This window comes from Melanaphis sacchari, unplaced genomic scaffold (assembly GCF_002803265.2).
Source record: "Melanaphis sacchari strain LSU unplaced genomic scaffold, SCAv2.0 Contig20_pilon_pilon, whole genome shotgun sequence".
Lineage (NCBI taxonomy): Eukaryota > Metazoa > Arthropoda > Insecta > Hemiptera > Aphididae > Melanaphis > Melanaphis sacchari.
Window position 1 is genome coordinate 6,762,104 of NW_020271042.1, and position 27,451 is coordinate 6,789,554.

The 27,451-nt window shown below is 28.8% G+C and overlaps 2 protein-coding genes across 2 annotated transcripts in view; both read right to left on the reverse strand.

Annotated features, from left to right (window-relative positions):
* The window catches only part of LOC112593733 (3-phosphoinositide-dependent protein kinase 1), a 178,265-nt gene that overhangs the window by 145,532 nt on the left and 5,282 nt on the right, over positions 1–27,451 (reverse strand). The window contains exon 2 of the mRNA XM_025338250.1: positions 1,880–1,963. The gene's annotated coding sequence lies outside the window, so the exon portion shown is untranslated. The remainder of the gene's footprint in view (positions 1–1,879; positions 1,964–27,451) is intronic.
* On the reverse strand, positions 13,462–16,465 carry LOC112593732 (zinc finger MYM-type protein 1-like). Its single transcript, XM_025338248.1, has 2 exons — positions 15,435–16,465; positions 13,462–15,167 (listed from the first exon to the last, which is right to left on the reverse strand). Exons 1-2 carry the CDS (start codon positions 16,120–16,122, stop codon positions 13,462–13,464), a joined length of 2,394 nt encoding a protein of 797 aa, XP_025194033.1. The 5' UTR covers positions 16,123–16,465.

Consider the following 27,451-nt stretch of genomic DNA (forward strand, 5'->3'; position numbering starts at 1 on the left):
CGTGACTGTTAGAATAAGATCACAACTCACATATGAATTTTGAGTTATGACATTAGTCGAATAGAAAATAAGTTTATAAATGCAAGAACGCACATTCAATATACTTTTTATTTAGCCACTATAGAGATGTAATGTCATTGAATTATTTAAATGTTAGTTATTTTCATCAAGAGAGTATGTCATACTTTATGGCGCTAGTATATCTTATTTAATTTTCCAAATTATCACTGTAAGTCTAAAATTAAGACAGTTCCTATTTTCGATTTTAATGGTATCTTGCACTGAATAGAAAATAATTATCGTGTGTATTATAATGTGAAACAGCAATTTTATAGAGTTGTGCAGTATTGCATTTTATAATTTGTCATAGTGCAGCCACAACAAAATATGAGACTGTATTGTATTTATTAATAGAATAGTTGTTTGCGCAAATTGCTCTATCGATTAACAATGTTATCATTATCAATCACATTAAAAGAATAAATTATGTTAATATCATTATCAATTGGTTATAATTGTTATTATCAATATCGTTTTTAGAGTAGTACCATAATGAATACGTTTTTATTATTTCAAGTTCTAAAAATTTAAATCATTATTATTTGTATTAATATTGTGTATTACCTAAAGTATTAAATGTCAAGATTCACTAGAAGCAAAATGTTAAATCTAGTACTAGTAAATAAATTACAGAATAATATTATGTCGTCTACAGAAAGTCTTACCAGGATATTAATTATGAAAATACTATAGAAACAGGTAAGTGATATTATATTCAGCTAATCCTAAACGTTTTAATAAAAGTAATCAAATATCTTTATACCTATTACCTTATATTATCTTTATATTTTAAATACTTTTAATTTCAAGTATTTGAAGCAGTAGGTATTCTAAATAGTAAATACTGGTTGTTTCTACATATTAATTTTGTGTGTAATAGTTGTTTTAAAGTTTTAATATAAATAATTGTTTGATTACATTTAAATAGTTTTAAGTAGCATCAATTATAAATAGGTATACAGTTCATAATATAAATATCTATCATTAGCCATTAGGTATATTTATATGTATACTATAATATTATTATAATATAGGTACACCTATAATAGCTAACAATACCAGTTATTGATTAAATCATTTTTAATTGTATAATATTATATACAAAATATTATTAACCAATAATTTTAATTAATTATAATATTATTGTTCAATATAGTAACATCTAAGATGAAGAAGTTGATATTACAAATAAAGTAGTATTGTTAAATGATACACCTTCAGTGAGACCTGAATATGAGAACAGTAAGTAGAAGTAACTATGCAATTGCTATTTATTTACAAACTATATAATTGTAATATTTTTAGAAGATTTATCATTGGAAACTACGAATCAAAACGAATCAGAGTAAATACGTAATCACTGAACGAAGTACAACAATATATTATACATCAATATTTTATACTTTAGACTTAAGCTTACAAAATACTTAGCCACGCCAATAACGTCTGTATAAATACTTGCATCATGTCATCACATTAAAAAATAGAGTTTTATATAATATACTACGGTAAGTAATAAATATATACGAATAACGAAAGGTATAGCGACTAACCCAGCTAATATATGATCGGGCGATTACAACGAATTGAATAACTATTACTTGCTCAAACGATTAATAATTTTTCAATACATTATTGCTTTTAACAATCAACTGTCGTTCAGTAAAATGATCGTGATTGATTTTCGTACGGTAAATTATTTATGATCAATTGACATACATCAATGGTAAGTAGTACTGTGTTGGTATTTGGGTTAGTTGAGATTTCATTCATAAAACGGTAAAAAAAAAAAATACAAATGTACAATACGTCGACTTACCGAATGTTGCCTCGACTTATTTCGCTTCTGGAAGAAATATTATGAACAGAATAACACCAAACAACAATCTATAATGAATTTAACCTGAAAAAAGTTAAATATTATTTATAAAGCTTTATTTTGATATATTGTGTCAGCATAGTCTTATAAATATAGAAACTGTACGTTTAAAACAACCGTTTTAGTGTTGTCAATTTTAATATTAGAGTAAATAGATCAATTATTATCAAACTGAAAGTTAAAAATATTATCTAGAAAACCTCATAGAATAGTGTTAATATTTTTATTTTAAAACGATGCATGAACATTTTAAAATTATAATGTCAATAAAATCATATGAAGTGCTTTAGATAATATCCATACTTTTAGATCTGATAATAGCTAGATCATCTGCATTATGAGCGCAAATTTGCTATATTGAACGTTTGACGGAGACAACACATGCGGGTTCGGCGTCCTCTGAAGTAGTTAGGTTAGTGTAGCTATGTTATGTGAATTGCATACAAATATATTTTCATCAGTAGCTACATTTTTATTATTTTATTAATGTGTTAAATACAAATTTATTAACACTTATTTAGCTGAGGTTGATCTCTTTATTTTGAAAATGCATGATCCATTCCATTATAATGTAAATAATTTATGGGATTGTCGAGCGTATTTAAAAGAAATAACATAATAAACAGTTTCGTACGTTTCGTTATATTCGAGAAACGAAAATTATTTTGTTTAATTATTTCAACATCTCCGTCATAGTAATTTAATGTGTATTAAATATGTAATATTATTATATAAGTAAATATTTATCATTCACATCAGAAGTAGTTACATCCATTGTGTAACAATATTGCATTTTTCAAGGGCATATTTTATGCTTTTAGAGGTCTTTTAGCACATTGAAATGATATCTTAAATAATAATAACTATATATTTTGAAGGATTAATTATTTGAAATTGAAACCTTTGCTCAAACACCCAAGTAAATATGAAATAAAAATAAATGATTAAAATATATGAAATAAATTACAAAATATATAATATATTGTTCAAATTTCTTTTATTAATAGCTGAGTTAACTTTGACATACCGTATAAAAGTAATACATTGTATACCACACGAATAAACAAAATTAAAAAATATGACAAAAAGTTTAAATTAATTTATTATAGGGTACCTACATATCCAATGAGTGATTAGATTTTACTGGATTACCAATTTCATTAATACCTGATAATGAACTTAGTTTTAAATTTTAGTATGAATTGAAAAACAAATAAAAACGTTTTTGTAACTTTTTAATTGAACTGAAAACTTGAATTTAGTTCTTTACAAGTTCAATTCTATAATACCTGAATTTTAATTTAATTTTTACTTTTCATGGAATACTATATATATATATGTGCATTGGAAACAAAGATTTATCTAACTATAATTTTGACAAGATTTAAAAGGTAAAAAATACTAAAATTAAAACTAAGATTATTTAAATTAAGGTTTTAAAGATAGTTTTATTTTTGGAAAAACATAAAAGGGTATACTGTATTGTAATAATATTACACATCCAAATAATTCATGCTAAATTTGAATAATGTAGTATTTTATTATTTTGTAATCAAGACAAAAAGATTAAATGCATTGTATTTTTTTGTATGAATACATATATTTATTAATTATCAGCATTCAAAATTTGTCACCTGCTATTACCTGTATTGAGGAAAAAAATTAAAAAGTTTATATTAAATACAATAAGGTGAGTTCATATTTAAATTATGCGTCTTGAAAAATTAAATTTATACGTTCCATATTATTTTGTATTCAACTAATTTACAGATATTTTAAATAATTTTATAAATAGGTACCTATTACCCAATAGTCTTTCTGACAAGAGCTATTTTAATCAATAAAATAAAAATAATAATATTAATAATATTATACACAATGTTTTTTATTGAAAATTACTTTTGGAGCTTTAAATTATAAACATTTATTTTATAAAATTACATTTGACACAACTATTATCAATTAAAAAGTCTTTCCAATTTTTATTGTTTATATTATTTATAGTTAACATGTTGAATTACTAAATATCTTCATGTTTATACATTCAGCATTGTGCAAAGAGTTAAGGTTCTATCATTAACAATCATGGTTAGTATATAATATATTATTATATTAGTTATTTATATACTAGCATTGTATAACGAACTATAATTACAACTTACAACTACTAATAAACAATATAATATGTTATTATCAACAAATAACAATACAGAGAAATAAGTTATAACTTTAAGATACAATAAAAAGCTATTGTAACTAATGACGTGTTGATAAGAATGTACTTAGAAACTTAAAATTGTGTTTATAAACTTATAATAAACTAATAATAAATTCCGCTGGGCACCTAGAGGTTGTCGTCGAGCCTTTTTACTACCTATGGCGTTATCTTTTACACAATGATAAAACTTTTTAAATACACATCTTTCTATATTTTTGAGTATGTTTAGTACCTATTCAATACGCGATAATATATATTTTCTAATTTTAAAAGAGACATGATACTAAATCCAAAAATCTTCACATGTTTTTGTTTTTCAGAACTAATAGCAAATAAGGTTGTCGAACTTCAAATTCTCGAATAGTTGATTTATAGGCATGCGCCATACTCGTACTGTCATTTTTGAATATTATATTGAAACATAATCTGGGCGTAATTTTTTATATTGACTACTGTTTGTACACCTTGAATACATTTTAAGTATAAATATCCACTGTGTAATATTTGTTCTAACTCTACTCGGCACATCCTTAAGAATCTATAAGTATCAAACAATTAAAAAATGCAGGATATGATAAATAAATTATTCAAGGAAAGAATAGGGAATGATTTGGTGACGGATGGAGATCAGCTCAATTTATCGTGTTTCAATATTCGTGAATATCATAGGAAACGACTAGAAAAAAAAAAAATAATAAAAATAATAAAATCAAATACTGCGTCGTATACTCGTATAACAGCGCACGTATATAATATTATGCCGCCGTAAAAACAAAATAGTTTTAATAGTAATACAAAATAATATCGACACAATGAAATGTTGAACAAAACTGGCGCCTTGTGAAAAAAAATAAAATAACAGTGAATGGTTATTGTGGAACCGGCTCGTAGGGATGGACGGTATACGCGTATAATACACAGGGAAAAAGTATACACCAAACGTACCCGACGCGGTACATATCATATAATACTATACAGGTATATATAGAGTCGGTACGGGTTTTTGTTCACGCTGCTTTGAGAAGCCACGTCGGAGAGGCCGCCAAAAAAAAAAAAAAAAAAAAAAAAAAAAAAAAACAAAAAAAAAAACCAAAAATTCCGGGGCCAAGCCGGTTTTGTCGAAATAATACGACGACGGCTGCGGTGTTGTTGTCGCGCGGCGGTAATATCATCACATTTCATCGTCCGCCGCCGCAGCCGTTGCCGGGTCGCTGTGCTGAGAACGCGGTATACAAATACGCGCGACGAGAAGCGGTAACCTCCCCACGGGTTGGGTACCTAAATTATGTAGTGCGCGCGAGAACTACTACGCGACACGCGCGCGCAGGTGAATGAGCCGCCGCCGTGGGAATCGCCGGCACATTTTTCTCCCGTCTCCTCCGCCGCCGCGCATATCATCATCATCATCATCATTATCGTATACTATCGTTTACTACGTGTATATTTTTATCACAGGTATCGCGTACACATTTCTCCGCCACACACCGCTCTATACGATTAATACTACGCTACGTACAACCCACCATACTACGTAGTAGATGCAATAATAATAATAATAATTTAATATTATATATAATAACTATATAATAAGATATGCGTAGTGGGTGTATAGTATGCACAATGCACGTGAGTTTTCGGCGGGCGCGCGGCCGTTCCACTCTTTCACTAGACAGTGTTCCATCTCGTTCGTCCGTCGTGCACACGCGGTCGTTTTATTATTATTTATTATTATTTACGAACGTGGTGTGTATAGCAGTGGTCATCGCCGCCGCCGCCGCCGCCGCCACCACCACCACCACCGCCACCACCACCGCCGTTTTTACGGGACGATCGCCTCCACCACGCCGCCGAGAGAAACGTGCGATGCGTTGGCGCGCAACAAACGTTTTCTCGTTTACGACGCGTCGTTTTCCCGCCAAGACGGCTGGCGCGCATAATAGTGCCTACTACATAACATACAATCATCGCCATAAGATACCAACAACGATATTATGTTGTATTACGTATACCTCTACGGCTATACTACTGCGACTTGAGAGGCGGAAACCGCATACCGTCCGGCGCGGCGCGGCGCACGTCGATTTGCAGCAAAGAAAAATTTCCGGTATAAAAGTCGATCGATTTACGTGTATTTTGCAGGTGCTCAACACTATGTAGATGATAAGGGTCCAGGATGCGAATGCTCTAAAATGTAACCGAAAATGCCAAATCCATTCAATGATATACGCTTTGTGCCCGTTGAAAATTGTCCGCGATTTTTTTGGTATATAGACACGCGCGAGCGAGAGGAAAACGATGGCTTGACTTTTGACCATTTTTTTAACATTTTTTTTTTTTTTCACCTTAAATTAAACTAATATGATAACACAGAAACCAACGATGCCGAATTTGAGCGCGCACTGTATCTAATTAAATATCCGTCGCATTATTGCCGTAGTCTATGTGCATATCTTGAACATTTTAAAACTCTAATATTTTTAACATACAATCAATTTTATTTCTTTGTTTATATTTTTATACTCGATTTAGATAATTTTATTGGTATCATTAATTTATAATTTTAAATTTTGTCAATATTATACAATTATTCTCATAAAATTTATAAAAATAATATTAAATTATATTATATTAGACTAAATTGAATTGCCCGTCGCATTATATCTTTAATTTCTATTTTGAGGATTTTTTTCCAACTATTATGTATCCAATATATCTTGTTCTCTCCCTCTACCCATTCGAAACTGACATTGACATATTATGACAACTAGACAACCACCAACTTACGTGGTTTTCCAACGTATATACGCAAGTGCAGGCTTTTTTTGATTTTCAATCACCATCTGTAATTACATAATATGTCGTGCACGCGGGTTAGGTTAATCTAACCTCCCGTATAATTTATTATAAAATATATGTATTATAAAAAGATATACCTACATCAGAAAAAAAATTTAAAAATAATTGTTAACGATTTTATGCCAATATTCAGAGCAGCGATTTTTTTAAACCTAGATTCTTATTTTTCAAAATAAATTTGAATAATTCTAAAAAATCAATCAGAATACCATTAGTCTTGTTCTACTCATAATTCCTAAAACAATAAATTCTATATACCGTTAAGAGAAACTCTAAGGTCAACTATTTACGCTTTAGCTAAACATAATCGTACATATTGCCAAACCGAATAAATGTTTATATATAAACAATTTTCTCTCCTATTCTTCTTCAAAACATCATTAAACAATGCCAAATCAAAAAAAAAGTAAGACACGAATTCCTCTCATTCTTGTAAACACGTATACCGTAACACCGCATGGATATTGTGCGTAGCATAGGTAACGTAACAAAGAAATAGCTGCCATTAAATTCTAAACAGCCAATAAATGTCATTACGGTGGAGAGTGCGGTATGGCCATTATGATCTAAAAAATCCAAACTGTAAATAGGTAATTACAATGGTAAAATATAATAAAACACACAACATGTTTTATCTAAAATTCGTAGAATATTTCTCAAATCATTTCTACAAAATACTACATAGTCGTATTTTTAGAATTATGTCTCCTATCACCTTGATGAATTTACGCGATTCGCTAGCATAAATATTCTTATTACTGAACTTCATAATTTATTTATTCTATCAAGTTATTATAAATATTTGTAGAGATGAATAATTCTATGGTCTCGTCGAGGAACGATTATATTTCACCATCAAATTGGAGTTATTTAATTAAAAATGTGTAAGTATATATTATAGGTATTAGGTATTTGTATTTTATACATAAGTCGATCGACTACTGAAATATATGTGACCATAGATTAAAATAAATTTATTTAAGTATAATTAATCTATGATGTGACTCACTATAAATAATACACATATATGATGATTCTTTTTAAAATTAAATAATAATTTTCCGGAAAAAGATTTTTAAATTTTTGGGAATATTTTTTTTCGGATACTTTAAAAAAATGATAATGAAAATATTTTTTTTATTATAACATGAATATTTTTTTTTCAATGTAGAATATTTTTAAAACAAATAAACGAATATATAAAAATTGAACTTCTAACAAATTGAACTAGTTAACTTTAAAAGTGTTAGAAGATTAAAATGTTTAGATAAGAGGATTACCTATATAGTACACAAATATTTTGACTTTGCAGGGTTTCCTTAAACTAATCTGCTTGTACAAAATTTGAATGCTTCAATTAACTTATAATTAACATTATAATTATTCATTTGTAATATGATTTTTATGAATTGAAATTCTCGTAAAAATATTGTGCTTTAAAATATGAAATTAAAAATGTATACTATCGTTCAAAAAAAATAACAAATTTGAAAAATTATATAGATGAAAAATAGTAAAAATAAGAGTTTACCTAATAGAAATAATTAATCTGTTTGATTAATATGTATAAAAGAACTGTCATTTTTTAGGTTCCCGTTTTGCGATGACACTATTTAACATTTTTCCAATTTTTTTTTATCGAGTCATTGAGACGGATTTCCGAAAACTCAATAACAAAGATTACTTAGCGTAAGTGCTGTACACCAATCATTAACTACTGTCGAACATGAACCAAATATTTAAGACGACAACAATTATTACAAAGTTATAACTAATATAAAAAAAAAGTTAAAAAAATTATTATTGATATTATTAATATACATTTTTTTAAATATTATTATTTTATTATAATTGTTTCAACAATTATTATTTGGTTGTCATGGTGTTAAACAATCTGCAGTTGATTATCGACGTCTCATGATAATTAATAATGCTAATAATACATTTATTTAAGAAACCCCTGCTATGATTTTTATTCTTTATTATGATAATATATTTGATACCTATATTTGTAAATACATGATACCAATTACCGACTATCGAATATATTCAATCAATATTAGACTACTTGTATAAATAATTCTTTCTTAAAATTTACACCTGCCGTAATGTTTCTGTATTCTGTATAACAATTTTTAATTTGTAGAACAATTTTTGCACCTATAAAAAGTTTAAACACCTTACGGTTATAGCTAAGGCATACATTGTAAAACAATACTATGAAATTTAAACGCGATACTTGAGACTTGATCAGGCTCGAACTTCATCAAAAAAAATATTGATAGCGTATCTTACGGTACTATTTTGTATGATGTTGTTGGTTAACTTGAAAACATTTACTGTGAATTTATGCTTACTAACTAAAAAATGTTTTCACCTCAATCGAAATTTTGATCACTCCAAGGGCGCCGTAGTACAAAATTAAATAATGAATGGTAGGGATATCAAACAACCACCCCCTTATCAAATTTGAAACCTGACACTAAAAATTTTAAACCACAAAGCAAATAAAATTATATTAAGTCACAGTCTATCAGCTAAATACTAGCTGGCTGGAAGTCGGTAAAAAAGTCCTGGGAAAAAAGTTCGGTTTAATTTTTTACGGAAAAAAATGTTTCGATTTATTAATATATATAAATATAATTTAAATTGATAATAGTATAAAAAAATAATTTATTATTAATAATAAAAAATATAATTGGTATAAGAATAACGTAATATAATTTGAAAAAATTAAAAAAAAAAATCCGGAAAAAAAGTTGATTTGTTGTTATAGGTACAATCTACAGTATATCATCTAATAATGACTAATACAAATATTATTAAAGGTGATATCTAAAAATATATTAAATAAATAATAATATAATTTTAAATTATTCAATAAACATAAATAACAATGACATCACTCAGGCTTGAATACCTAATGGCTGAACCACTGGGTAACTAATAATTAATATACATATTTTTGCGCTGTTATAGTTATTATTGTTCTTACTAGGTAATAATAATTGTATTTGTATTATTACTAACTATTCTGTGTTCAACGAAAATATTGATATTTAATACTAAATACTCAATGAACAAAATTGCTAATAATTTGTATCCCTATTTCAATTTATTTTCATAAGCCACCCATCACACACATTTATATATATATATATATATGGCAGTTTTCTTATTTTATAAGTACCAGCATCAAGTAAAGAGCGCTCTTCATTTGTAGTATATTTCACAAGAAGTTAAACATAATATACTTATATCTATACAGTACACATCGCACAGACAACTACGATATAATTTTAATAAGCACAATTAAACAATACTGCGAAGAAAATAATTAAGTTATTTGTAAGCAACTACATTAAATTTGATGTACAAATAATATAGTGAATTAAATTACAAATTAAATGAAATACAATGTAAATATGGTAACTTCATGTAAGTGCTTTAATACTATAATATTAGCATATCATATGCGATCCTAATATGTAAAACGCATTTGGTGAATAATATATTTACTAGTCTCATATTAAAATTGAAATTTAAAATCAACCAAGAGTATACACGCAAAACAAATAAATAATGTTCCAACACTTCAAATTTCTCTTTAGTTTATATGGCAAATGTCCAATAAATATTAATAATATATTTATTAAAATCTAAGTAAATTTTTGGTTTAACGCGAAATCTCTGAATAATCGTCTGAATCAACCCCAAGTACTATATTATGTTATGATTCTTCGGTTGTAAATTATAATTTTTTTCATTTAATAAATTGCGATTTATAATATCGTTTTACCTATGTATACCTTAATAATTATTTAAATTAATCAATTAGCGATATTCCTTAAAAGTTTATTATTATTTACATAATTAAAAGAAAATATTGAAATAATGAATACCTACAAACAGCAAACCTTAATATTTAGTAGTAGTTTAACATTTTTATTAAAGGTATTGAATATTTAATGTAACTATACCTATTGCATAATAAAATGATTATAATGTTTGTTTTTTAGGAATGTTATAGAGGTACGTTATATTACGTGTTGTGAGGAACGACTTACGCGTTTTCTATTACTGTTAAGCCTAAAAGTAATAGGTGACATGCAAGGTTGGGATACATTTAATGTGCAAACTAAAATCTGAACAATTTCAATACATGAGCTCAACAAAACCAGTGGCGGCAGATCAAATACAAATGATGGGGTGGGAAGAATAGAACACGGCCTTGGCGCACCTTGCTCGCGCGAGTATTTCGCAGAAAATGACATTCGCGACAATAATAGCCAATGAGTTTCAATAAGCAATATATTATGTTATGTTTTCGGCAGTGAATTCTAAGCCCGACAAAATACTTTTTCAATACGAAACAATGGACTGAAAAAGGTACGTTGACCGCTATCGAAAACCGATTCATATCGTTTTATTAGTTGCGGTGAATCACTCGAACTTAAATAACTAAGCAATATACACACAAATATACATAAAACACGTCATACATACCTTTACAGTCTACATACATAGTCAGACAATCTTAGTCACTAAATACATAACGATAACTATAATTTAGCAGCAATTTACCAACTTTTACGAGTTGTTATCGTGTGTAGTCTAATTTAGACGTTGTACGTAAAAAATAAAAGGTAGTATATAAACGATGGAATCAATAATATAAGAAAATTATGTATATTAGACAAACTAAAACAGTAAAACTTCACGATCAATGACCAATTTCAAACCAAATCTATACAGAACTGCAACAGAAGGTATAGACACTAGTAGTAGAGAAAAAAATATGTTTTTAATATACTTCATCAATCATTATACTTTATTAATATAAATAATGACTTGAAAAGTTTCAAATCCCTAGGAATAATATTTTTAGGATTACAAAAAAATAACTAATATTTGATTTAATCAAATTTCTAAGTAAGACTTAACATTTTTACAAAAAAAAAAAAATGTTAAGGTTTCTGTAAGTAACAATATATGAGAAATTGTGGAATCATGTATCACATTTTAAAGATTATTTATTAACAAATAAAATGTAATCATACATAAATCGCAAAAATTACATAAGTCAACGACTATGTAGTAAATCAATAAAATATAAATAAATTATTGACAACAGTTTCTTTTCAGAACCTATACCATACATAATTTCTGATACACGTTTTTTCCATAAATTATGATTACACAAAACCAAAAGAAGTTAATACCTCAAATCGTGTTCTATTACCTACGTTGGAAAATCCTATGTTTATTAATTGAGTCTCATAATTGAATGGGATATAATTATATAAAATGAATATACCAATTAAGTCCGCACTTGATAAAAGTAAAATATTAATATTAACCCCCGTAAAAGTGTTAGTTTGTGCATAAAACAACCAGAAACTTAATCTGTTTTAAAAGGTTATATTGAGACTCGGTTCGTAAGTAGCTATTTCTATAGGTGCAACCACCAGAAACTCGACGCAGATAAAACATATGTCTATGCTTTTTTCCTAAGAAATCAATAAGCCAGCTAAACTTTTAATGTTTACTAGGATGACATAAAAATAACAAATCAATTAGTACATAACGTTCGAAATAACTTTGAGTTACATTAAACCTATATCACACATATACAGATTTTATTATGAAAACACTTATCAGAAAATCATGATATTATTTATGATTTATTACCTAACGGCGTATAGAGGAAAATCGATAGTTTCACGTGGAATTGTAATCATCACGTCTTAAGAAATACGGCATTAGTCTTAAGATTTTCAATAGAAGAATATGTTGCCCAAAAGGACATTGTATACTAAAAAAATATTATGTTGCCCTTAACAAGTCATGTCGACTAATAACAAGATGTCTAAAAAGTGCATCAGTTAAGCAATTTTACATACCTACTTCGGGAAAGTCTCTACTCCAAATAAGATTTACACATACAGATTAGGAAAAATTGAAAATAACAAAAAACACACGATATCCAGTGGCGTGTCCAGAACTTTTTTTATGGATGGGCCACAATAGTTAGGTTCAGAATGGTTTTACCCCCTCTTCATTTTATAATTTGATCTACTTATGTTTTAGTATTTTTATTCTTAATTACTAGTTTTAATATTTTTAAAACAAATAGTAGGTTACCTTTTATTAAAACATAAACTCTAAGACATTATTTACTTTGGTTTTTAGATATTTCATTCTTGGATTAACCATAAACTTGTAATAATTGTAATAGAAAAATTAATAAAAACAAAAACAATGTCTAGAATATTCTGTATAATATAAAAAAAACCACAATTTATCTTTAAATATTCAAATCTTTTGAAAAACACAAATAAAAATTTATAAGTAATAATAATAAATAATAATAATATTTTAATAATACATATTAAAACATAAGTTTTACAAATTAAAAATCGAATAATATTTTTAATGTACAGTATAATTATAAAGAAAATGATAATCTACGGTTTTTGCTTGTTGCAAATTCATTTATGACTGATGTTGGATCTTGTATTAACTGCCCACTCAGTTCCCTCTCGATTGATAAAATTGCAGTATTATGAAGTCTTTCACTTGTCATTGTTGATCTTAAATATGTCTTGATTCTGCGCATTGCTGAGAAGCTCCTCTCAGCAGTCGCACTAGTGACAGGTATAACTAAAACTCGAGTAACTATTTCATTAATTTCTTGAAAAGCAGGTTTCATAATTGTTAATTCTTTGTGAAGCTCTACAATATTAATTGTAGTATTTTCAAACATATTTTTTACTAAAATTGATTGAGAAGCAATAGTTTCCATATTACACATGTTGTCTTGTCCATAAATATTTACCAAGTATTTCAATTTTTCAATATCCATAAAATTACTGGAATTTGGATCACATGCATCAACAGCAGTTAATATACCTATGTTTTCATCAAATCTAGAATTCATTTCTCTAATAATTGTGTCTATAATTTCAAAATATTGATGTCGAATTTCATCTTTTTCATTTACAGTCTGGAATTTGAGAGAATTATTTTTACCAACTGTAGAATAAACATAACTATTGTTCAATTTTGATGGTAAATTCATTTTTCTTCTTGGCATAGAAAGTGAAGTTGTAGCAGTTTGGTTACATGGTATTGTTATATTTAACTCTTGAGCAGCAATCACAGATTCATCAAATAATTTATTAAATTTGTCTTCATTTCTCATATTTTGTAATAAAATTGTTGTTGACTTTACTAATTTCAAACACTTGATAATATCTAGAGAAGATTTTTGCAAATAAACTGATAAGTTGTTAATAATACCTAAAATATCATCCAAGTAAAATAGAGTTAAAATTACATGAAATGAAGAAAATTGATGTAGAAGACCACGAGCCTCGGCAGCTTCCTTTTTTTTTGAATTTTTAGAACATTCTGTTAATGCAACAATTACACATTTAAATTTACTTTTGAAAAAGTGAACACCTTTATACTTGGAAACCCATCTAGTTTCACAATGTTGAGGGACTTCAATAATTTTGCCACAGTCTTTTTGAGCTTGTATAAAAGCATTATGTCTTATCGTAGAAAAGCTTTGAAAAGCATAAATTGCTTCTAACAATCCTATTATTTCATCCAGTGCTTCAACTTTTTTTGCTGTGTCCACTAAAACTAAATTGAGCCTATGAGCGTAACAGTGCACATATGGACATGCATTTTTTGATAATTCACGAATTTTGGCTTGTACTCCATTATTACAACCTGACATCACAGATGCACCATCATAAGACTGTGCAATACATTTTGTTATATCTAAGTTTATACTAACTAAAAACTTATGAATAGTGTTACACAAACTTTGAGCATCAAGGTCCTTTAATAAAATAAAACCCAGGAAACGTTCTTTTATTATACAATCTGAAACGTACCTTATACACAAACTCATTTGTTCTTCTTTACCAATATCACGTGCTTCATCTGCAATTATACTGAATACATGACTACCTTTTTTAATTTCATTTACAATACTACGACCAACAACAATAGCAGCTGCTTCCAGAATATCGTTTTGAATTAAATTTGATGTGTACTTGGCATTTTTTGGAAGTGACATCAGATTTGATTCAAAGTTCTTGTTTTCTAAACTTGACAGTTTAACCAACTCTAAAAAATTCCCTGTGACATTAAAATCATAAATATTATTTATTATTTACCCACCAAATAACTTGAATTAAATAACGTATTAACGTATTAATATTTGATAAGTAAATGATCATACACAATTTAAATGAATTAAATATTTTAGAAAAAATTATATTTGAGCAGTTACCTTATAGACACATAAGTTAGAGTATAATTTATCAAGTAGAAAATAAACATATTATTAAAAAATATTAGATTGGTTTTCTAGAAAAAAAAAGAATGAAATAGTAAATGAATTACCTTGATTTCTATAATGCTCTATTTCTGTAGTAACACTAACAGAACTATTAGATGTAGAATGATTGTCATCTGAAATTTGTAGCTTTTCATTTCGATGACCACGAAGACTAATATCTTGACGAGCACAATAAAGTGCCATTCTAATCAACGATTTTAATACATCGCGATTTTTTAATATTTGTTGCTGAGTAAAATTATTTACTTGACATGATACAGCACCAGATGTTTTTGAAGTTTTATAAGCTTTATATTTTTCTAAGCTTAATTTGTGAATGGCAGAATTTTGATGTTTAATTGTACAATCAGTAATTCGTTTCCAGTCACAATAGCCTTGTTTAATAAAAACTTGTTGTCCTGAGGTGTTACTTACATTTATAGCAAAATGCCGACAGTAATAACAATAAATTCTGTCTTTTTGTTTAGAGTACTCAATCCATGGATATTTTGAATACCATGACGAATTAAATGATCGATATTTGTTGTATATCATCCGACGAGGAAACAAGTAAATACTAGGCTGAACTGCCTGTTCATCAATATTATTACTTATGTCAAACACTTCTTCATCAAAACTAGATTCTGATTGTTTTGCATCAGTTGGAGTTAAATTCATAACATTTGTTGTGATCGACTTGTCCGTGCTCACCGGAGTGCTCACTGTTGATTTATTTACTAAAAATCGTTTCATAATAATGCCAAATGGATATTATTAAAAACACAAATTTAAATTTAAGTATATTATCCTTGAACTTTGAAGAGTAAAAACGAAACAAAACTGAAACGGGGACTAACACGACGCAAACGCAACTGATAATATTTAAAAATTAATAGCAATACCCATAGAAGAAATGATTATTATTAATGCCTGTAATAAGTATAATACATATACAAATAATTATATACACTAAAATCGTGGCGACGCGCGACGGAGCGCACGGATTATCTTATTGATGGTATTTCCCAACGTCGTAAGACTAAAAATAACATTATTCCCACCACATATGAATTATGAATACGTAATATGTATAAATATGCCTCACTCATATTGCTATACATTTTTATTGAAATACAAAATAATAATAAAAACTATTTTTTTTCTAACTATTTATTAATCATATTTTCATTTTTCATTGAGTATTGTAATTTGTAGATTGGACTTAAACTAGTCTAGTACTTATACAAAAATGTGGGTGGGCACATGCCTACCGGGCCCACCCCCTAAACACGCCACTGACGATATCCCACCTATACGATGAAACTGCTCAACTCTTATATCATATTTAAAGTCCAGGAAAAGTTTTATGAACTACACTTTTTCGTCAATAAACCTTTAGGTGTAAAGAACAACGAGATGAAAAAATCATATAAGCAGTATCTACAGTTAGGTGCCAAATAAACCACATCCACTTATTCGGTATCTTATTTCTACCGAACATCATTGGTCACTGATTAATGTATTTAACAAATAGTGTATTGTTGCACTTAATCAATTGTTTAGTGTTATATTTGTAGTTTAACGATGCTACTGCTATCTTTACTTGCTTCCATGAATTATTTTCTATATATTCATCTTCATAATGTATCTATTTAATATTTCAATAAATGTAATAAGTAATTATTACATAGTTTTCAGCTATTTTTATTATTATAACAATGTCAACAAATGGAATATAATGAATTACTTTTCTGTTTATTTTTACATCTTAAGCTTTTACTTTGACATCTTAAACGTATTCTTCTGTAAATATATTAGATAAAAATGGTGACAAATGACGTTTTATCTCACTACTTTACGGATTCTGGTTATGAATTTACAGTTTCCTATTTTATTCATTGTTTCTTGATCAATCAGTTCTATAATGACTGGTCAATTCAGGTCATTCTTTTCAAGGTGGCCCACCAGTAAGTTTTAGTTCACGGAAACGGAATAAAATGCTCTTTTTAAGTAGATAAACTCCATAATAAAGTATGTATTTCTGTATAAGTTTAGCCTTTTTTCTTTAGTTTTAAGTTTATTGAGATCCTATATCCTGTGTTTAAGCACAGGGTTTTTAGACTTCTAGAGCGTCTTGGCCATTTTATCATGACTAGTTTGTGTCTATCTGTGTTATCTATCTCCTTAGATTAGATTTACAACTTTAGTAAATAGTAAATGGAGCTATTTATATTTGAAACCAAAGCATGTGCGCCACAGACAACTCTATGAATTACATCAATGTTTGTGTATTTAAAACTATGAATATTAATATAATATACATGGTGACATGTTTTACATGATATTTCTAAATAAACACATAACTGAAATAACTACTCTAGACAATCTCTAGGTTTACACATGATACGTTTTATAATAATGAGCTACTTTAATTTGCTCTAAATGTATATGCCATCGTTCTGTACGTTCTTTTTATGTATTTATCAATTTCGACATATAGCCACTTCGGACTGTAGTTATTTCTAAATCGCAATTACGACCTTGTACTCGTACTTTTGGCAAGTAGATTATTCACTACGAGCCTAGGTCACAACATTCAATGACTTATAGATTAGAGAATACATTGACACTGTCTCAAAAGAATCTGCAGTAGCAGTACACAACTTTATTGACGCACGTGTGCTGCATAGCATAATAATAATATTACGTATTGACGAGCGTGCGTAGGAAGTAGATATCTTATAATAAATAAGTACTGCGGGGGCACACACGTACAGCGCCGTGGAACGTTTCAAAACATCGCGGCAGTTGGTCACCCGGTTGATTAGCTTTCGATCCATTCATTGAACTCTTTCGGCGCCGCGACTTCGGAAGGCGGCGGACGAACGAAAACAACAACAAAGACAGCGGCAATGTCAACACATGGTGAAAACGTCAACATTACAATATGTGAACAAATCGCGATGACAACGACCCGTTACCCGGTATATACGTGCCGGGGCAACGGTCGCGGTTATCTCCGCCTCTGCACGCTCCGTGCCCGCCACCGGCGCCGTCATCCTATCCGCCGCCGAATCAAAACAGTCTGTTTACTATAATACAATAATAATAATATTATTATTACTATTATTATTATTGCAGTTGTTATTGCGTTTTTATACCGAATACGTCGTTCGCTTATATGTACATAACGTCATTACTATACTATACTATTTTATTATATATTCTATGAAATATTATACAACAATCATCGTCGTCGGCCCAGTTCATCGACATCGACGGTGGCATGTGCGGCGGTCATTTCGTCGGAATCTGCCGCGCAATAGATGTGCACCTGTAACAGACTTCGTCGCGGTGCACACACGGTGCACACCGTACTCGTACAATAACAACGACTGAGAAATTTCAGAGTGGGTAGATACGGTTTGTGTGTTACGTATCGGCGGCGGGGAGAAGAGGTCACATGCACACCGCCACGACCGGGCCCGATGCAGCGCGCGGTATTTTCTCAGTATTCGCTATATTATTATTATTATTAAATGTACGACTGTAATATACGAAATAATGTATAGTGTATACACTATACACGCGCGATGCGTCACGTGCCATCGCACGACCATAGACATCCTCAAGGCCGTTCTTGTAGGTATGGTCAACGATCGACCACGCCCACCGCCGTGCGGACGGAGAAGTGGCAGCCAACTAACCGGCAGCCGCCGGCGTCGCGTGATAAGCCTTATCACGTGGTATAAACGGAGACCTGTGATTTCGCGGCGTTTAGCGTCACGATATTACTATTATAATATCGTCCTACGTCCTCCAATAGTAAAAACACGAAATTCATAAATATAGTATGCTGCACACTATAAAACAATATTCGCCGTTATAATATACCAACGGCGCAAATCCTCGTAGAGTCGAATCCCTTTTTTCTTTCGATTGCCTTCGATTTTTCAATTTTATAACGGCAGCGGTTGCTTGTAAGAAGCGTTTTGAAAACTGTCATAAAGTTCAAACCTAAGGCGAAGGAGGAACCCCCCCTTTTTTTTAATACATATTTTATACAGGTTTTCATCTACAAGGGTGTAATATGACGAAGGGAGAACGAAAAATAACTATTTTTTATGCAGGCATATCGTATAGTTAGATGATTAGCATGTGCTAGTCATATACCAATGTCTAATACTTAAAGTATAGATATAATGCAATTTACACGTATTAATATGATTTTTTAGGTATACTACAGTTATATACCAAACTGTCGAGAACGGTTGGTTTTATTATATTTAAAATTAATTTTAAAGATACTACAACACGTATTATAAATTATTAGTTCGATGTTTTGGGCAATGTTTTGCATTCTGTATTACATAATACATACTGCCAATGTAATAATATAATAATTAAATCAAAATATTTATAATGTGTATAAATGTATAAACATTTTAAGCATAATTTAATATAATTAATATGAAGTAACTAAAATATAGTTAAACAAACACAATATTCAAGGTATACATAATATATATATATATAACATACTTTTAATATTACTGAAATACTGAATGATACCAAAGAAAATAAGTCACCAATTACAATATTTATTTATATTGTTATTATTTTTAAAAGCATAATTAAACTTTCTATTATTAAATCACGATTCACGACTGTCAACAAAAAAATACTATATGAATCTAATTAATAAAAATGTATTCAATTTATAATTGACGTCATTTTCTTGGAACTGAAACGTACACCGACATTAAGTTTATTTTAGAAAATAATTGCATTTGTAATTTTCCTAAGTGTTGGATAATATTACGTAACATATTTTATTATGTAAATGTGTAATTATACAGAATACAAAGCTTTCTTATTTCTATAAATAAACTATACAAGAATATTCAAAACTAAATTTGTTAATGTAATATTTTTATTTTTATAAAATATTTTTAATATTGACACAAAGTTTAAAAAAGGTCAATCAAACATTAAAATTATTTAATCTTTACAAACTAATATTACATCACGTTATTATTTTATTATTATTAATTCTGTTATTACTTTAACCATTTGTTCTTAATACTAGTTCTTTTTTTTATGAGTTTAAATCATTGATCAACATATTAATTTCTCTTCTTAAGTTTTGACCACCTCATCAATAAAATTCTTAATTGCCAAAAATAATTAAATACCTATCAATATAAATAATCGCCTTCTAAATATTTAAAAAATAAATGTAAAAGAAAGTAACTTAATTAAAAATTGAAGTAATGCCCTTTTAATCATGTCATCCAAACATCCAGTTATTGAAATGCCAACAAACAAATTTACTCTTTTTTTAATTTATTTATTATATATTTAAATTTCTTTTTTATTTAATTAGGGAAACAGTAAAAATATATTTTTAAATAGAATATTAATTTTATTGTAATTTATTATAATTTATAATAGATGGAAGTACGAATACGAATACCAGTGGGACAGGCAGATGTTCTAAAAAAATAGAAGGGTTAATTCAAGTGAAAAAATCAAAGATTGTAGAGATGACATCGTCACTACTCATAAAAAGGGTGGCGTATAAAGGAATAAACCGAATGAAAACTAGGAAGATAGTTATGTTTGTGATCATAATCCAGAAATTGATTATAGATAGGTAATTTGTAAGAGTTCTAATTTTAAATTATAATAATATAATAACTTATAGCATTGAAAAGACGATTTTTATAACGCTGATCAATATTTACATAAAAATAACTAAGAATTTGTTTCAGTCATTGCATTGTCATTTTAGTATTTTACTGTTTTATCTATAGTTCGAAAATTCCTATGCTATTTGAAAAATGACAGTTTTTGTTAGTTTTACAATCTATGTATATTATTATGAATAATATGATGGCTCAAATGAAAGATTATTTTTAAAGATTCTTCAAGAATTGTTTTCCGTTAAAAAATCATATAATTTGTAGTATCGAAATATATTTTATAGTAGATCGATGATAACACTGATAAATGCATCGGAGGAGTCTGTAGTATGGATCGAAATAATGATAATATGTAATTTGCACCACCGCATTATAAATTTTAATATCTCGTCACGGTCGGTTATTTTAATATTATAATGTTATTAATATTATCGTTGTCATCGCGTTGGCGACCCTCGGCTTTGGTAGCGTTTCAGAGAGAACGGTGACGGTATATCTATATTTATCAAAACAGCGTTTTATGATCGGTTGACGAAAAAGTGAAAAAAAATGCGTTTCCGGCAAAAGCGTCCCGTCTGTCTGCCTGCCGTTTGCGGTCACGAACCCGCCGTACAGACCACCGCGCTCGCCGCCACCGTTCTTAATAAAATAAAAAATATGTTACTGTTTTCCTTTTATATATATAAATAATTATATTGTAATAAGTATTTTAAATCGAGCCTCGTGCTCGTGCGAGGGCAACGGCCGCCGTGGCGGGAAATGCATATACGCGCGCGTATGATATTGTATACTACGGTTGCGCGCGCATCGACTCCGCCGCCGGGGTCGTTGCACTCGAAGAGAGACAGCCGCCATCTCGCCACCCTACCCTCCGCGCGTCAATCCGATGTTACTATTATTGTTATTATTATACGACTTCCACGGCGGCGGCCATGCAACGGTCTCGCATGGTACGCGGAAAACGGAACGACGGCGGCGGCGGCGGTCACAGGCAGGCGCGCAATCAATGAAGCGGCATCGTCGACGACGTCTCTTCAACGCTACATGAAACAAAAAAAAGATTGAGTCACGGCAACTGTCGTTTCGATTTATTTTAATAACTATTATTATCGTGAAAATGATTTTTTTCCTTTTGTTTTTGTTTTTGGTATTATTTTTCATCATTGCCAGACGTACTACGATACGCGTCCGTACAGCCGTCGGTCGCGTATCGGACTTGTGACAAAATCGTCGTTGCAGCACGCCACGAGACCGAAAACCCACGCGTTTTTCACGTGTCTTTTCCGGGACGAGGGGTGAGCGCGCGCTTTGGTTTTTCAGCATTACGCGTACTGCCATCTACCGGTCAAACCACGTGCGCGGGAAAATTGTTTGTTTCGGTCTTCTCGAACGGGCCCCCCCCCCCTACAACCGGAACAGGACGAGATCGTGTGAACGCCGCGCGCTACTCCGTCAACGTTTCGTAACCGGAAACGAGTTGGTTGTTGTTATTATTAATTTCTCTCTCCTCGTTATTATTTATTATTTTTCGAAACATTCGTTAAGGCCTTATAAGGTATCTTAATCGTTTCGACGTCCCTCGCGACTAGCCACGAAAGAAACGCGGTCTTCTCATCCACTTGCTCAGCCGTCTCTACGCGTCGCTCTCCGTGTATAACAAAACAATATTATCATCATTACAAGAATAATTTAATATCATTTAATACTTCACGGGATTCATCGTTGTGTCGGTTTGGCCGTTCGGAGCATAATATACAAATATTCGGATGTAGGATATAGGAAGTCCGAGACCTCCATGCTGTGGACCACGTAGTCCATCGTGCTGTGATTATAGTGTTAGTATAATATAATATTATTTACATATGATAAAAGTCGGACGTAATAGCCTCCGCCTTGAAATATGCAATACTTTTAACACACGATACGACATTATCGCAGTAATAACACGTTTACGGACGAATCTTGTTTATGTCGATGTCGGGGAACGGAATAACGACCGCCGAGAGGACTAGCTAGTACTCGGAAATCAACCCTTGGAATTCGGCGGCGGACCGTCGTAAAACATAAAGATTATCGTTTAGAAACCGAAGGATTTTTATAGGGCCATAAAACCCACTTCCCGGATATTGGCCGAGCGCTGTGTAATCGACCCTGACCACTTCTGTCTGCAGGCGCAGTGCAACGCCCTTGTTATTGTTCACCAGTTGTTGTCGGCGGTCGCCGCAGGCCGAAGACTTTGCAGCCGCCGATATTATTGTAGTATAATATTATTATTTATTATATTATGTTCAGCATGCGGCGTTCGTTGTTTTCCAATTATTATTTTAGTAGACGTCTCTGGTAACTAACTCGGTATAGATAATTTTAAACGTATAAACATAAGAGCATTTGGTACCAAGTTCTTTTTTATTTAAAGTGCACGTACATGCAATGGACGGAAAATAACCGAATAAGTCTCTCAGCTTTATATAGTGGATGTCGACGTCAGTCTAAACATTTTCTAATGCTATTACAATATTTTCTTTATGAAATTTGGTGTATATCATTATAGTGCTCAAAAATTAATACAGGTAATTTCAGAGAGCTTCTGTATCCTAAAATAAACAACGTTTTTATAAGAGTTTGAAATAGAAATGTTGATTAAATTAAATATTCAATGCAAAACTATATGTTTATATAAATTCTTGGTATTATTAAAATGCTACACCTTATGAGAAATCTTGTTATAAATTTTCAAGTTTTTTAATCGAGCATAAAAGTAAGGGAAAAAAACAAAATTAAAAATTTCTTATACCTTTAAATAAGCTTAAAATGAGTCTAAATATTTTTTAAATGCAATTGTGTGTAGAAAAATATAATCTAATGTCTATATTTAATAATTTTTGAATAACAATAAAAGTTGTCAGGAAACTATTAAACGATATAATATAGAATGGTTTACTAGCTCCTGTAAATTTTATCATTTAATAATGAAGTTATTTAAATTCTTTACATTTTTTATGCTAATAAAGAAGTGTTCCATCATAATATAAACTTTTGTTTTTCAAATAAGAACCTGATTTTTCTACTATAAATAATTGAATGTATATTTTTTTTTTAAATTTTGATGCAACTAATGCAAAATTCGAAAGAGCAGTTTTTTTAACTATTAATAAAATGTTTAATCTTTAAAAAACGGTTTCGCAAAATTATAAAATAGATATAATATCAGGCCTAGTATAGGTATTTATTACAATTATATAATTTTTATAAATTATAAATATTGATAGATTAATATAAATGACATCAGTTTTTAAATTACCATATTTTTCAAACACATTATTATAGACGCATTATTCTTTGTACACAAAATTAAATAACTTGGAATGATCGAAGTTTGTAGAATTAATTCAAGTAAAAACAACAATTAGAGTATAATAAGTTTAATTGAAATTATGATATTTAAACTATGATTTAAATATATATAAAATTATAATACATTTTTTAATTAATTAAAAATTATTCAAACTACTAAAAAAATATTTAATTTACATGTGTATGTACAAATTTTATTGTAATTTCATCCAGGTTATACATAACTAAGAATATTAAATAAACCTATGTAATTAAATTTTCATAAGCTTAAAAAGATATATTTTTTAATCGTTTTTCAGTTGTAAATTTGATCTTGATGAATATTGTTCTCATAGGAATAGTTGCAGAGAAACTTTCTCCCCTCTATTTTATTGACCGGATGTCTAAATAACTTGACCATACTTGGATATCACACATCCGGATCTCCGCAAACGGAAATTGCGCAGCGATATAGAGATCTATAAAATAGCATGTGATAATTATGATTATTTTTACGCAAATATGGTACTCCTAAAAATATTGTACAGGCACACATTGTATATTTGTTAAAAAAAAAAAAAAAAACTAAAATTGCATAAAAAAAAAAGAATAGGTAATAAAAAAAAATGCAGTCATGAATATAATAATATAATCATTTTCGAATGACCTAGTGGGCACGGTAAGAGCCCATTCATTTTATTTTCATTTTTTATTCATTGAGTTCAACTATAAATTGTTTTATCTAGGTGTGTGTGTTATAGCTTTTTTTATGAATGACTTGTGAGTGTGACATCAAAGTATACACATACGCACACAGGAAGTTGCATGTCACGCAGATTAGAAAACTAGACAGACGGTTTTTGCGTGGGAAGGGGAAGTAATGGTGCACACCGGAAGGAGGAATATAATGGCCAAAGAGTAGATTGATGTTAATAATTGGAATCTATGGAATCAATCTAATTCTTTTTTTTATATGTATGAACGTCTAACTTATAAATTAGGTGATTATACTATAATTTGTAGGTAATTATATTTATTTAATTAATAAAAATAAATATCAAAAATGTAATTAATATAAATATGTATGTATACGTACGAGTATACTGTTTACATTATAATTTATAAGAAAATAATTATTTGTACTACATACATTTGAATTTAGAGACTAACTTAAATGAATGCCCATTAGAAAAAATTCTAGTCATTAATAATACAGTAATTACTGTAATTTATTAATTATACAATGATTAATAAATTATACTCGTATATCTCGTATAATCTAATGATTTAAACATTTATAGGAGATGACTAGCAATTATTTTACAAGTTTTACAATATATAATAATTATAATGTACAATTTAACACATGTCATAGTGTCACATTATAGGCATAAAAATAATATTATGAAGGAATGTAAATGTTTCAAAATTAAAAGTATTAACAAATATATCCTAAACAAAAATGTGTAGTATAAAAATTGTTATGGGCCAAATTTCTGGAACTACTTTTATTACATTTTTAATGGAAATTTTAGTTTTATGTTCATTTGTTAGAGCTCTGTTAATGGCGTTTATTAAACTTTTAAACGTAAAAAAACGGTAAGAAAACAAAAACATTATTAGTACGTCATAAGTGGTTCAAATTTCAAGTGGGAAATTAATTTTATAATTGTAGCTTATTATTATTATATACAATATACATAGATCTAAATATACAATGATTATAGTAAATGAAAATAACAATTATATACGAATACATAGACATTTAGACTATAATTTATCATTCGTCGATTATAACGTTTAATTTAAATAAATTAAATCCATTCATAATTTATTTAAAATGTGGACGAAACTTAGAGATGTTTAATTGATGAATAACGGTATCATGTATTTAATTATAATTTAAAAGTATTATTTGTGGGGACTTGAAATATTCATAAAAATTATGAATTTCAAAATGTTTAGATTAATTTTAGGATATGATCTATTTATATTATGAACCTATTTACACGCTGTTTTATGGTAGTATTCATTCAAAATTTAATATCAACAATATTATAATCAATGATAATACTAATAATATAGTACAAATATATTATATATATTATTTTAATAATCAAATATTAATAGTAGGTACAATGTCAAGTTTCTGAAAAATTTAAATCGACCTATGATGATACTAATACTACAATTTATCACTTAAATAGAAATATCATGAAGTGTATCATGAAATGTACTTGTGATATAAGTTTCCGCTTGGAATCGGTTTTCCTATACAATTTTTCTTATCATTGTATTAAAATTTAACATATATATTATTGCAATGGCCCACTCAACACCTAATATACTTACAGAATTGTGGGTACCCACTTATCTACCTTTTTATAAATTTATTGAGATTCTCAAAAAGCATTGTGCTTTATAATATTTAGTTCAAAGCATTCAATTTAACCAGTAAAAAGTTTAATCAATAAAATGATAAAAAAAAAGTTTTTTTTTCAAAAAATATTGTTATCTTAAAATTATGTAAGAAAAGATATTTCCCTCCAAAAAAACAACATAATTCTCGATAAAATTAATGTTGCCTTAAAAAAAATGCTAAAATAATTGGTATACTAAAATACTTTACCTTGTTATATTACATTGATTATTTTAATTTAGTAAACGTTTCATAATGGATAAAACATATCTAATTGTTTAAGCAACACTTTCTAACCCATAATTTTTGCCAATTATTAATGTAAATAATTACATATTCATTATTTCTAGTTATTACTTATTACACTTCATTAATTGGCTAATAAATCAGTACTAAATAATAAATATACAATAAATCATGCTTTTACTAGATATAGGTAATTCTAATAAAATAGTTCAATTACATCTACTAAAAGTCAATATGATGTTAAGTATTATATTAAATATTCAAATTAAAATATTTACATAACATGATTACACAAGATTAGTCATTTTCTTCTAAATAAAATATTACTCAATAAAATTATATTTTAATTTGATAACTAAGTTTACTTTATTATTTAGAC

Bases quoted from the DNA above. Each gene is read 5' to 3' on its own strand.
- LOC112593732 (XM_025338248.1), bottom strand. From the start codon at position 16,122: ATGAAACGATTTTTAGTAAATAAATCAACAGTGAGCACTCCGGTGAGC. The intron at 15,168-15,434 runs GTAATTCATTTA...TTAATGTCACAG, and splicing joins AGAGCATTATAGAAATCAAG to GGAATTTTTTAGAGTTGGTT.